The sequence below is a fragment of the Hipposideros armiger genome, unplaced genomic scaffold (genome assembly GCF_001890085.2).
Source record: "Hipposideros armiger isolate ML-2016 unplaced genomic scaffold, ASM189008v1 scaffold_552, whole genome shotgun sequence".
Lineage (NCBI taxonomy): Eukaryota > Metazoa > Chordata > Mammalia > Chiroptera > Hipposideridae > Hipposideros > Hipposideros armiger.
The window spans coordinates 53,539-67,448 of NW_017731902.1; the positions used below are offsets into that span (position 1 = coordinate 53,539).

At 44.0% G+C, this 13,910-nt stretch overlaps 1 protein-coding gene across 10 annotated transcripts in view; it reads right to left on the reverse strand.

The window, feature by feature from the left end:
- SEPTIN11 (septin 11) overlaps positions 1–13,910 on the reverse strand; it is a 117,732-nt gene that overhangs the window by 10,143 nt on the left and 93,679 nt on the right. For all 10 annotated transcript variants that reach the window (XM_019623506.1, XM_019623508.1, XM_019623510.1 and 7 more), the window contains 4 exons: positions 11,634–11,795; positions 8,912–9,008; positions 7,107–7,275; positions 1,355–1,487 (listed from right to left, as the gene is read on the reverse strand). In XM_019623506.1, the coding sequence (XP_019479051.1) occupies positions 1,355–1,487; positions 7,107–7,275; positions 8,912–9,008; positions 11,634–11,795 (561 nt within the window). The remainder of the gene's footprint in view (positions 1–1,354; positions 1,488–7,106; positions 7,276–8,911; positions 9,009–11,633; positions 11,796–13,910) is intronic.

Genomic DNA, 13,910 nt, shown 5'->3' on the forward strand with positions numbered 1-13,910 from the left:
AGGTGACCACAGTGAAATATTCAGCAATGAGGTATGTAGCACTTTTTCTAGGATGAGTTTCCTCACTGAATTGTCAGACCACGTGTGTGTGTGTGTGTGTGTGTGTGTGTGTGTGTGTGTGTCTGTATTCAAATAATATGTTAACCCTCTGTCGGGCACAATGCAAAAGTTACAAGTTCGGGCACAATGCATCTACTAGATGCATGTATGACATTTATTTATTTAAATTGAAAATAACGTGTAAGCATGCTTATTATTTATTCAGAATGAAATTTTAACTTGCCACAAAGTAAAAACAATGTATGTTTATTACATAAATTCAGTATAAAAATCAACAGAAATTCAAGACAATCTGTGAGATTAGTTGCGCCCAATGAAGGGTTAAGAAATTTCTGGCCCTTGACAAATTGAATTTAGAAAATTATCACAATGCAGAAACGAAAACTGAAAGGAATGGAGGAAGAAAAATATTCTTACTAGGTAATTCTAGATTTTTATCCAGCATTCACTTAGTACTTAAAACCAACAGCAAATAAGGCTCAACTTTCCTTTCTCTGCAGCAAAACTGTGTTAAATCCTCAGCTATTTAAATAACGTCTCAGTTTCAGTAGTCATTATAAAGATAAATAAAAAGGGGATGGTGAGGAAATTATTTAGGCCATCTCATTTGGAAATGTACTGTGCTATAGGTCAAGCACTTAAGTTGCTCATTATCTACCATCAGAGGCAAACATTACACACACACTCTCTCTCAACTGGATGAGTGTTATAGCAGAAATCCATGTGACCTGCTAAGAAGCGGTTAAGTTGGCCTGGGCATGGGGAAGGAGACAGAGTCGGAGGAATGATGGAGGAGAGACTGCATGCCCTCAAAGGCGGAAGTGTGAGCACAGATAATGGGGTACAGAGACCATCACCCATCAGGCAGTGCTAAAGGGCCCTCCACTGTTTAGCTCACTGAGCTGGCTGATAGACTAAGATAATAATAATAGTCCCAGAATCCCAAATCTCACATTTCAAGACTTGCATATTGAGGAAATACAGAGCTACAAAGAACATGGAAGCAGGTCTAGAGATCTAAGATTTAGTTTTCAAGTCTCAGCTTTGCTATTAATATACTAACTAGGTATGTGACTGCATAAATCACTTAACCTTTATGACTTTCAGTTTTGTCATCTGTAAAATGGGGATAAAAATATATGACCTACTTTTCTTGCCAGGTTAGTATGCCACGCATGTGATTAAATGTATGTAGACAGTACATAGGACAGCATGGAGTCCTATACAATGCGAGGTATTAAGAAAACACCTTGCTTATTTCTCTTCCTTGAAAGAGGACAGATAGATGGCTTACCTCTTTCTCTGCCTCTTTAAGTTCAGCTTCTTTCTCCTTCACTCTCATAACAAACATTTGTCTCATTTCTTCTTCTTTCTTCTGAAGTTCTCCCAGAAATTCATTCCTTTTTGCTTCGTATGTCTCCTGAAGACTATTCAACAGCCACAAACAAGAACAGTGTCATGAAGTTGCACAAGAAATTCCAGTTCACAGAATTTCTACACACCCTCTTCCAAAAAACAGATAAGGCCGCCATTTTCCATATTAAAAGATATATAAAACGACACCATCTTCTTTTAAGCTATGTGGTGATCAGAAAGACAAGCACATCAAGAACCAGAGATGAGTCAATAAGCAGAGCACAGCACTACCGGGATGTATTTTACTGGCCAAGCTCTAGCCTACACGTGTTCATACAGGGCTGGGCTGGGCTGGGCTGGCTGGTATCCTCCAGGTCAGCACACCAGGCAGACACTGAACATATGATTCAGAAGTTTAGAAGACAGAGGTTGTAGGGACTGGCCCACAGGCAGATGAGCTAGAAGGCAGTCAAGGTCTCCTGGCTCCTGGGGATGCTGTGTACCCGCGAGCAGGCCTGCAGGGCCTGCCAGGTGATGTCTCCCACAAAATACTCTCTGTTTTGCTGTACATGTATATCCTTGATTCTTCTCTGCTCAAGTACGGATCACTACCCCTCGGCCAGCCGCCACTGGACACTCTCCCCGGTCTGTCTCAGTAAACCTATGTCTCCCACCCAGCCATGTGGTGTGTTCTTTGGACTTGAGGCTTCTCAGGTACAAATCTTGGAACAACTCGGACTCAGTCCGAACAGAGGTGGTGGAGTGTAGGGAGAAAAATGCATAGGTACTGGAGGCAGACAGATCAGGGTTTGGACCCTGGCCACAGCAACTGACTGACTGATCTTGGCAACGGCTCCTCTGAGCGTCAATGCTCTCTGTATAAGATGTGAATACACTAACACTTACCTTCTAAGGACGTGAATATGGGAAACAAATGGGGGCAAAGTGAGTAAAGCACTCAGTGCTTAACTAATGTCACCCTCCCCCACTCATCTTCCTCCAGTCCCCAATTTAGAAAACAGACTCAGTGAGCCGGCTAGAGACAATGGGATATCTAAAGATGTTATAGAAAATTGCAACTTTTCAAGTTCTATTACCCATTGTAAATAGAGCAGGGAGGAGTTTTGTTTTTATTTTAAACCCCATCCTACTCCTGATTGTCTATAAAACTTAATCAAAGGCCACGGCTCAGCATCTCTAAGTCAGAACAAATATATTTACAGGAATATCACCTTTGGTAGCACAACTGAAGAATACACCCACCCACACCCATAGAAACAAAGAAACATTTGGGGATCTTTTACAAGGTGCTATTTCTATTTCTCCCTTGCAGTTTCCCTAGAGCAAGAGTTGTCACAGTAACACAAGTCTGAAGGGTTATCATCCACCTTTACTCGTGGACCAAATTCATGTTAAGTGCTGACTCCCAGGCAGATGGCACCAGGGGAGCCACCCCCAGCATTCATACTTGTCCTTTTAGGGTGAAAAGGGACATTCAGGCAGTGGGAGTGCATGTAGATATACCAAGAACTAAACAATCAGGAAGTGTCTTAATTAGGATTGTTTCTATTTCTATAATCAACGCTTTTATTGGTTGATTAAAAGTAGGCTTTCCTGCCCTCAAGAGTATCAGCACTACCTGTTCATAAATGATCACGTGTTCAGAGTTTCCAGAGGAGTATTTAGCTTTCACATTATCTACTATGAGGCTAAAACAAGTTTGGCCAATGTTAATGTTGGCTAATATTAACAGCAATATTTAGACTTAAAAATTTAAGATAGCCACAGAGATAAAGAAATATGTTGATAATCGAACAGTAAAATAATTCTTGAATTTTATTTTGCTTGTCAGCTCCCAACACACTCTCCATCACCAATCATTTGGGTAAGAATTGCCAAAGGCAGAAGAAGATGGCTTGTCCCTGCTGTGAAATTTTTGGGGAAACTGTTTTTTTTTTATGATTTCAGGATAATTAATACATCTCCTTCTTTCTAACAAAGCAGTGGAACACCTTTTATAGAAAGATTATCAAGAAACACTACCCAAAATGTGTTCCAGAGATCATTTGTTCACGAGATCTTAAAAAAAGGGGGTTCCCGAGTCCATAGAGTAAAGGGAAAATGCTATGTGTGATCTCCCTTTAGGACAGTCCCAGGCAAAGGGGCTCCCAAACCCAACAGCATGTCAGGGTTGCCTGGGCATGTGTTAGTGGACTCGATTCTAAATAGTTTCCTAGCATCACTCCAGGAAATACTCATTCAGGGTGAGAGGTTAAGGCAGGATGATCTGTATTTTTTAAATGCTTCCCAGGTGATTTGATGTAACCAGTTTGCCATCCACTGCTTGTCTTAAATGCTCTGAGAAATCCTTCACTCAAGAGCCTTTAGTTTAAGTTGACTGAATGAGAGCTCCCCCATTTTTTAAATCATGGAAACTTTTTAAAAAGAAACCCACAGAGAGGGTGTTCTTTGGGTAATGCCACCCACAATACTGGGAACGCTCAAGATGATTCTGCTATCTCTAGTCCCAGCCACCACCTAGCTTATGCTCCAGTTTCTGGAGATAGGTTTTCAAACGATGGGTCATGACCCAATCGAAGGTCTTAACCAATATGTTAGAAGAGAAAGTGTAAGAGAATAGGATAGACAATACTACAGTGCAGTGTAAACAATATGATCAAGGATTACTTCATGAAATGTGCACACTGGATCATGACGTAGAACATATTTTATAGTAAAGGTTGCAGCCCCAAGTTGGAAAGCCCATGTCCTAGACAAAGACTGAGGACCAATGTTGCCACTGGCCAGGTGGCCTCAGCCAGGAGTCTGGCAGCAGTTTTGACACCCTGGGCCAGAACAGGGATTTAGGCTCAACGAATGCTCCTTATCAGATCACTGTATCCTAGGATATGAACCAGCTTTTGAACTCTCACACTGGAAATGATAAGCAACGTATAAGAAAGAAGTAACAAAACCTTATTCCAAGGAGTCACAACTACAGAAAGTTATTTAGAAATGATCTGGAACCACCACAGCATTCACAGCATCATATTCCCCAGGCACCTCTGCCAATTCAGTTGTAAAGACACCAGAAACCCTCACTAATGCTTCCAGTCAGTGAAAAGCAGTCCAGAAGGAACTCACTCAATGCTATCTACTCAGATACCTCAAGTAATGCTGTCTTTTGCTATTTTTCAGTCTTCCAACTTAATGTTTAATTGTAGTTATTAACACCCTTTTCTAAGTGAGAAATGCACGGTTTTTCATGAGGCTTTAGGCTGGTTTGAAACTAAGGGTATTGTCTCTTATTTCTCCCCGTAGCCTTCATGGTAAAGGCAAGTTTCGCTCATGGAAGTCAGGGAAGGCGAATGAGGACAGACACGTCAGTTCATCCTTCATCCTGGTAACTCACACAGCATGATTCTCTCTGCTACAATCTCCTGGAACCAACCAGTGGAGGGCACTCCAGAGTATAACACCACGGCCTATGGAGCCATTTACGTGTGAGGATTCATTAGTTCTTACAACATTAGCATCGCCTCCCACTTTCTAGATGGAGAAATTTGGACACAGAGGTGTTTAGTAATCTGCTCAGTTCACATAATGACGAAGTGACAGAGCTGGGACTTGGGCCCAGGCCGTCTAGCTCAGACTGGAGCTCTTCCCGCTGCCCTGCTATGCCCTGCATGGCTGGTGACATGAAGCCGACACGCTCCTAAAAACACGTGGGCCTGGAAACGGTGTGATCTTGAGAGAAGAGTGGTGCCTGCGCTTTCTGTCACTTCAAAGGTAGAGTCAACAAGGTGGTGTTCTGAGGTGACGAAGGGGCGGTTCAGACAGGGGCTGTTGGGCAAAGGTGTCTCGGGAGAAAAGCAGGGCCAAGACCAGTCCCCACTCACGTCCTACATTCCTCCCCTCTTCTACCCCAAACACCAGCCAGAAACGGGCAAAGCAGGGGAATGGGTCCAGGGAAGGCATGGCGCTCCCGCTGGGTAACTATCTGGCCCATTAAACAACAAGGCCTTTTATTAGATCTGACTGTCCCCCGATCTAGCCCCGCTCCTCGTTTTATAGATGAAGAAACTGAGGCCCAGGAAAGTTGAGAAGTTGAGTAACAGCAGGAACCAAGCCTCAAACCCAGACTGCTGACTCGTGCCCAGTGCTCTTCAACACTGCCTGGCTCTGAGTGAGGGAGGGGCCAAGGAGTCTGACTTTACAGCAGTGTTTTGTTCTATCTTTATGAGAGAGAGAGGGAGGGTGGGGGAGGGAGGGAGGGAGGAAGAGAGGGAGAAAGAAAGGGAGAAAGAAAGGAAGAAAGGAAGAAAGGAAAAGAAAGGCAGGAAAAGAAAGATAGCCTCTCCCGTACAAAAAAACTATTTTCATCAGGTTAAATAGGAGACCTGATTTGTAGGGACTATTTTTTGGTCAACATATTTCGAGGTTTAGTTAGCTAAACCTGTGTACACAAAAGGGCATCCTCTGCCTCGCCTCAGAAAGTGACATTTCATGTGGTTGAAGAGGGGCCAGTGTTACAAGCCCCCAGGGCAGGACTGAATGATGTGAACTTAGCTAGAAGTTAACTTCTTGGTTAGAAGCCTTTGGTTAGGTTCTCCATTTGTTCTCACCAATGTTCTCACACATGCTCACAGCACTCCACAGTAGCACTGTCACCAGGAGACCAGCCCAGACTTTACACCAAACGATTTCTAAAGCAATTCCAAGAAAATAAACCCCCTCCCACACCAATGGCAGCTCAGCTCCAGGGGGTCGGAGTCTGCTGCATCACACACAGGTTGCCTCAGGCGTTATGGCCAGGCAGCTCTCACATATCAGTAAATAAGAGGGCTAGCGACAAAAGAGGAAAACAGTATCTTCCAAGGACCCGTGGCCTCTAGTCCGTACAGGCACCAAGCCCAGGCACGCCTCACATCTATATTAAGAAACTGCGAGGGCTGTCTGGATAAAGCAATCCTCTCCCGTACCAGGAGGTGGCGAGCCTGGCCTGGCAGCCTCACCTTCCACTTCCAGCTCCAAGCCACCAAGTACCCTGCCCTGGCCGACTGGTCCCCACCACTGGCTCTGAGGGCCTGGGCCTTTCCTAGGTCACTAATTCTACTTTAATTTTGATATTTTCCCCTTCACATTTTGCCTCTTCATCTCTATTCATTAATGATGTGGGGGAAACCCATAAGAAATTTTCTATAGGTTGTCCCCTTTCCTACTCATTTGTTGTTAGCACTGTACTGAACCACTGAAAGCTAATAAGAATGCTTCAAAAAGAGCCTTGGGGAGACAAGCCTATTTGGCAAAAACGAATGAGGCAAACTGTAAGGAGCAGCCAAGTCGTTGTAGATGCCTGGACCAGGCTCTGCGCCTGTGTGTAATGATTAAGAGCAGGGGTTCCAAATTCACCCCCATCACTTCCCCTACTTGCAGGACCATGGGCAGGTGGTTTGCACTTACAGTGCGTTAGTTTCCTCATCTGTAAAATGAGGATGATAATAATGACATCAACTACACTGGGTAGTTGAGATAATGCAAATAAAGTGGTTGTCGCAATCTATGCTATTATGTGCCCCTAGCAGGTACCTCCCTCCCGATATCTCAATCCCACAGGAATTTCTGCGATGCACCAACACGCCACTCTCGCCACTGCCTGGAAAACACCTGGTTGCTAGATGGCTTCGTACCTGAAGGGCTTGCTGTCAGGATCAGTGTCCTTGAACCCCATCTCCTCGAGCTTACAGCGCCGATACAATTCGTAATGGCGGGTGTGAGTCTGTTCTCGCAAGTCTTCCATGTTCACACGAATCAGCATCTCCCGGAGTTTCACAAAATCACAATGGTTTTCATTCTCAACTGCAAGAGATGAGGTGGGGGGAGTGGAAGGAGGGCTATCAGCAATAATGTCACTGAAGGGGGCTGGCTGAGTGGCTCAGTTGGTTAAGAGCACGAGCTCTGAGCAACGGGGTAGCCGGTTTGATTCCCACATGGGCCAGTGAGCTGCGCCCAAGCTGAGCTGCTGCTGAGCTACCAACAGGTGGCAGGATGGCTCAGCTGGTGAGATCATGTGCTCCTAACAAGGCTGCTGGTTCAACTCCAGCATGGGATGGTGGGCTATGCCCACCTGCAACTAAGATTGAACACAGCACCTTGAGCTGAGTAGCCGCGAGCTGCTGACAGGTGGCTGGATAGTGACTGGACTTGGAACTGAGCTGGCTGTACCCTCCACAACTAAGACTAAAGGACAACAACTTGGCTGTTCCCCTTCCCCAATTCCCCAACACTGTTCCTCTTCCCCAAATCCCCAATAAAATCATTTAAAAAATGTCACTGAAAATCTGAAGTGATGTTTCCAAGATGTTGTCACCATCACTCTTACAATCTGAATGCCATCTGAATGTCCTTTACTGGATTCACTTAACTTGCCTAATGAAGACAAGATTTCTGACACCACTGACCATGATGCTGCCGACTACCTGCTCAGAGCAGGGTACTGTGGGAGATGTTCCCCTAACACTGTCTCTAGCCATCATGGTAATCTGCCAAGCAGGCCTTGTGACTCCTGCTCTGTACATGCAGAATCATGGCTGTGCTCACACATATGTAGCAGAGGCTATATTCATACATGGTGACATCTGGCTCCAAAGCCAGGCCTGCTTCTACTGTCTGGAGCTGTCTGTGCAAGGCAGTTCTTATACACCACCGCCTTCAATGTTATCAACAACACTATGAAGAAAATCTTCTTGTTGTAGAGAAATTGGTAAGATTCATAAAAATGATAACTTTCCCAGGCATCTCAAAAGTACTGCTTCTTCTCACTTCTCACAGATTGAATGCCTTTCTTCAGAACACAGGAAAAGAAGGACTGACATATCTCAAACCAATGAAGGCATTTTCTGTATCCATCCTACTTAATCTACAGCATTGGACATCCTCCTTCGGAACGCGAGAGGGCAGGTAATAGAGCCCGTGCTCATCAAAGTGGCACAGGGAAAGCTTCTCAGGTTAGAGACTGCGGTCATGTCCCCCAGTGCTACACATAGGTCAGATAGCCTCCTAATTCTCAGCTATTAGCTGAGATAACATTTAACTGGAAAACACATTTTCAAGAGATACTGGAGAAACGTATCCTCTTATTTGCAAGAAACTCTTTTCAGCTTTCTTAGACTCTGCTGATGAAACAGGTTCAGGCTCCTAGGGAAGAACTCTTTTCTATCAGGAATTTATACTGAATTTCCCACACAGGCCAACAGTCTTGAGGGGCTGCCTCGCTGGCACTAGGGCTTTGCAACCACTGCTTTCCTTTGTGTACCTACCTACTCGCCGTTTCTTCCTCACCTCCATGACTGTCAGATGTACAACCCCGCTGCTCCCTTCCACCTGCCCACAGCTGAGGACCTCCCCAAACATGGTGCAGAGGGAGAAAACGTGGCTCGTCACCACGGGGGTTCAAGGTGAAGAATCCAATTCCTTCCCCAAGATGCGCACATACCCTGCACCACACCCCAAGGGTACTGCCTGGCCTTCGCCATCTTGTTGCCAATCTTCACCTCTTCAGTGCTGCCGACTACTGCAAAGGGCAGGTGGACCTGCCAAGAAACAAGGGCAGAGAGTACCGTGAGTCAGTCCTCACTTAACATCAATGACAGGTTCCAGGAAACTGCACCTCTAAGTGAAACAACGATAGAACGAAATCATTTTACTATAGCCTCATCGATATAAACAAGAGTTAAGTTCCTATGATATAGTTCTGGTCACAAAAACATCACCAAATTTCTCAAGACCCCAAACACTTCTAATATTAAACATGGAAAGACATTTGAGCTATACATACATTGAAGAAAGGTTAATACAAGTTAAGATCATTATTTTCTAACCAGATGATTCCAGTTCACGGTCGAGCATGGCCAGAGCCACTCCCCGCAGTTCAGAGCGCCAGGCGGGACCCCACCCTGGACAGGACACCCTTCCATCACAGGACGCATCACACCCACACCCACACTCAGACTAGGACAATCGGACATGCCGATTCGCCTCTGTGCACATCTGTGGCATATGAGGGGAAACCGGACAGAGTCCCTAGAGAAAAACCCACCTTACATACTGTGTTTTCCCGAAAATAAGACCGGGTCTTATATTAATTTTTGCTCCAACAATCTACATTTATTCATGTACAAAAATTTACATTTATTCAAACAGTCACGTCTGGCTGATGATCTTAACTGGGGTTTATGTTTGGAGTAGGGCTTATATTACAAGCACCCTGAAAATCATCCTAGGGCTCATTTTCCACTTAGGTTTTATTTTCGGGGAAACACGGTATTATCCAGTTCAGTCCTATATAAGGAATCCCTCCACGGTATCTCTCCTAAGGGAGCTGAAACAGCATTCTTCCCATCACCTGTGATGGGAAGTCCCTACTTCAGTAAGAGGTTCGTTGCACTGTGGTGGTAGAGCCAACAGTCAAACTTTACTGGGCCAAAACCCCCCACTGCTCTTTTACCCGTTAGTTTTCATTTTGTCTTTTGAATAAGTCCCATCACTGTCCCTTATGGCAACCTTCCTTTCACACCCCCTCATGCCTGTTTCCCAGGAAGAATCTGCTCTTCAGTTTCTTCCAGTTTACTGTCCCGGCCACAGGAGGATGACAGCTAGACTGGGTCACTCAGCTCAGAGTGTGTCCTGACCAGGGCAGCATGGAGTAGGACTATCTCTGCATTAATGACATCCCTAAATGTTAAATTCATACAGTAACAGCTCCAGAGAGGGGGAAAGTTACATTTGCTTTCCAAGACCTAGTCATATTGGGATTAATTTAGGGAAGAAATCCTCCCTAAATGAAAAGAGCCTATACAGCAAAGTCCATATACTGGACTGAAAAAACCAGAAGCAGTTCTGTGGAGTAACTCTGATCTCCTAAATTTAGATGGCAAACAACAAAAAGATTGGGGACCAGGTGGACTGGGTTAAAATCTCAGTGCTGCTCCTAACTAGAAGGCTTTGACCAACTCATTTAATTCTGTAGATAAACCTCAGTATGACTCCCTTTATATGAAATGTCCAGAACTGGCAAATCTACAAATAAGAAAGATTAGCGGTTGCCTATGGCTGGGATGGTTTGAGAATTAACAACTAACAGGTACATTGTTTCTTTTGGGGATGATAAAAATGTTCTAAAGTTGATTGTGACAATGGTTGTACAACTTTGTGAATATATTAATACTAGAAACCACTAAATTGTCACTATAGCGATCGTATCTCAAGAAAGCTGTTTATTTTTAAGAAGTGCCAATAGTGCATTTAACAATGGCTTATTAGACACAACTTTTCATGATCAGATCTTCTAACAAAAAAGTAGAACATACCTCAACCTACCATAAATTTAAAAATTTAGACTGATTTCCACTAGCACCCTTCTGAATCAGAATTATTCAGGTAAGGTCAAGCTCTTTAATAACTTCTAATTACATTTCACTGAAGCTCACTTACAATTTTAGGAATTTCAAAAAACCATCACTGGGCATCAACTATGGGCAAAGAACACTGTGTTTACGGAAGTTATGCATTCCCAAATGAAACAAGATATGTAGTTATTGTGCCCCAGAGAAGAGCCATGGCTCTGAGATACAAAAAGGACCGGTGGGGACGATGCGGATCAACTGGCAAAATGGAGGCTGACCAGGAGAGATTCTATCACAGGCACGCTTAGTCTGCTGAAGCTTTAATCATTTATCTCCTGACCAGTTCCTGCCTGTGAATTGGAAATGGTACCCTCAACTGCCAGTTTTTACCTAATGATTCAGGAAAGGATGGGGAAAATAAAAAAAAGGGGCAAGGCAGGAACCAATCGCTGAAGCAAAAGTGAGGCAGGTAGACATATTTCTGCCAACGCTGGCAGAAGCAGAGATCTAATTCCTTTAAAGCTGCTTTGTGTGAAAAGGTGCTGGGCTGGCTTTCCCGTCCCACAAGATTTGCTATAGAAATTCCTAATTGTTAGAGTGGGAAGGGACTTTGAGATCATCTTGTCTAACTCTCCCATATGATAGGTGGGAAAACTGAGCACCAGGGTGGTTAAAAGGCTTGAAATAGTGGCAGAGCCAGACGACACTGAAGACATCAGAATCCCCGTCCAGTGTTCTAACCACTCAACAATGCTGCTACTAACAAAAGCTTCAGGGAATCACTGGTTGGTCCTTTCTTACTTGACGACTTACGCTCATTGTTGCGTTAATCTCTGCCACTGTTTCTTCATCTGTGGGGAACTGATATATCTGGACTCCATTGCTGACTAGTTCACTCATGATCTTACTCTTGAATTTGTGCAACTCGTTCTTGGCGATAGTGTCCGCTTTTGCAATTATTGGAATGATGTTCACCTACAAAACAAACACATCCATTTTTACACAATTCTGACATCAAGAAAAAGAATTAGGCAAATGAATAAAATGTAGCAAATAGACTAATACCAGTGGTAAAACTTCACTTAAAAACAGAGACGATATTTAAAATAGGACTTTCTACCTAGATACAGAATTAAAAGACATGGGATAATCTTTTAGTTCCATCTGTGAACACTTTTACTGCCTCCCATCTGGCACTGAAAGCATACTTGTAATTTCCTCTCCTGTGCTACCTCATTTTTCTTTTCAGGGTAAAAGGAAGTGTTACTCTATGACAAATAGCGATAACAAAGAAGACTATTCTTTGAATAACCAACCACTCCTTCTAGGCCCCTCCCAGCTACTTTAGGATTGTGATTTTTGCATGCTCCAAACATTGTAATAACAAAGTTTTTGTCAGTTGGAATAGTAGAATATTCAGCTTTACACAGGATAATATCCCTGCTTTCTTCTGATAACCTGACAACTGCTAGAAGTGGAGAACCTAAGTATTCACCAAAACAAAAATGGTTTCACCTACTTTCTAATTTTTCACAATCACACCAACTAATTCTTTTGAAAGTCAGCTTCTATCACATTACTCCTTCATGCCAGAATGAGACCGCATGCCAAAGGCCAGGCTCACTTTCAGAGCATCGGCTACAAAGACCAGGCAGCCCTCAGAGTTTGATAACAATGGCAGAAAGCCCCGGAGAAGAGCCAAGGGTGTCCTCCAGTGCAAGCCACAGATCCCAAGGTGGGACATTCTTCTCCCAGCTTCTGTCAGCATGGTCCATGGGGCACATTTTTTTAAATTCATTTTTAAGATCAACTTTCAAAAAAACAGATCAACTTTCTTACACTCCCTAGTAGGTACAGAGGTTTCAATAAGATGCTACTGACATCCGATACCTGGGACCACGCTCTCCACCCAGCTCAGGTGAAAAGAGAACAACTCAGTGAGAAAGGAGTCTTAGCTAAAGAGAGGTCTTTAGGGAGGTTTCCAGGTCACGTCTGCATTCCTTTGCTTCTCCTTTTATCCCAAGAGCCAAATCAAAAATCCCTGATAAACCAGAATGAGATGACATGCTGACAAAAAAATCCATTCCTTGACCAACTCCTAATCTCCTCACGCTTGCTTTTCCTCCAGCAAGTGGCAAACTGAAAACACATCATTGATGGTGGGGGGAAAGGTCTGGATCAGAACCTGAGGAACAAAAAACTTCCCAGTTATTCACATCGGCTACCTTTTCTACACATTCAGTATCCAGTTACTATTCACACAGACAAAATGGCAGGGGGGTCATAGTTTCTTGGCCAGTTTGACCAGAGTCCTAGACAAACCAGGCAATTAAGATTTAAAGTCTATTTTTCCTCAGTGGCAGTACTCGCAAATCTTTTCTGAAATGATCATTATGTTTGCCTTAACTCTTCACTGCATTTGTATAAACAAACCTTTGACAGCGCCGTGTTTAGATGCGACCTAACACTAACTCTAAGACAAAATCAGTTCTTTGAAAGCAGTTTAACCTGCTTTGCGGTGATTGTTTCCTTTTTTAAAGCTAGGTTTGTTTTGCCTTATTTTCTTTTCCTTTTTAAATCAACTCTACTAAACAGAATCCTATGTTGGCTATCAGCTGGGTTTGGTCTATACACTTGGCCTCCGTGAGGAAGCCACCTCCCTCTCCACCTGTCCCCAGCTCTGCTTTCAAGGACACTACAGCACAGAGAATGGGCCTTACTGCCCAGGAAACCCCCACCACAGATGGCTAACTGCAGCTGAATCAAATGCGATGAAGAAGGGTCTCTTTGTATTCTCCCAGCAGTACTCTAGCTGCAATAATCCTTTCAGGCTCTTGAGAGGATTTTTCTCTAAACCAGAGCTAGCAGCCCAGGAAGCCTGGCCCGGATTACCCCACTGCAGGCACTTTGTGGGCCAGTGCAGACAGAGGCCTCGGGGGACAGGCTGGTCTTCTCAGTGTTCTCTCACTGTTATGTCCCTCTGGAGAGAAAGCATCTTTTAAACAGTGCTGTATGGACAAAAAGCAACGCCTCACAAAGCCCTCGAAGGGATGATAAGTCTTGAACTCGAGAGGAGGTTAGAATCGAGGA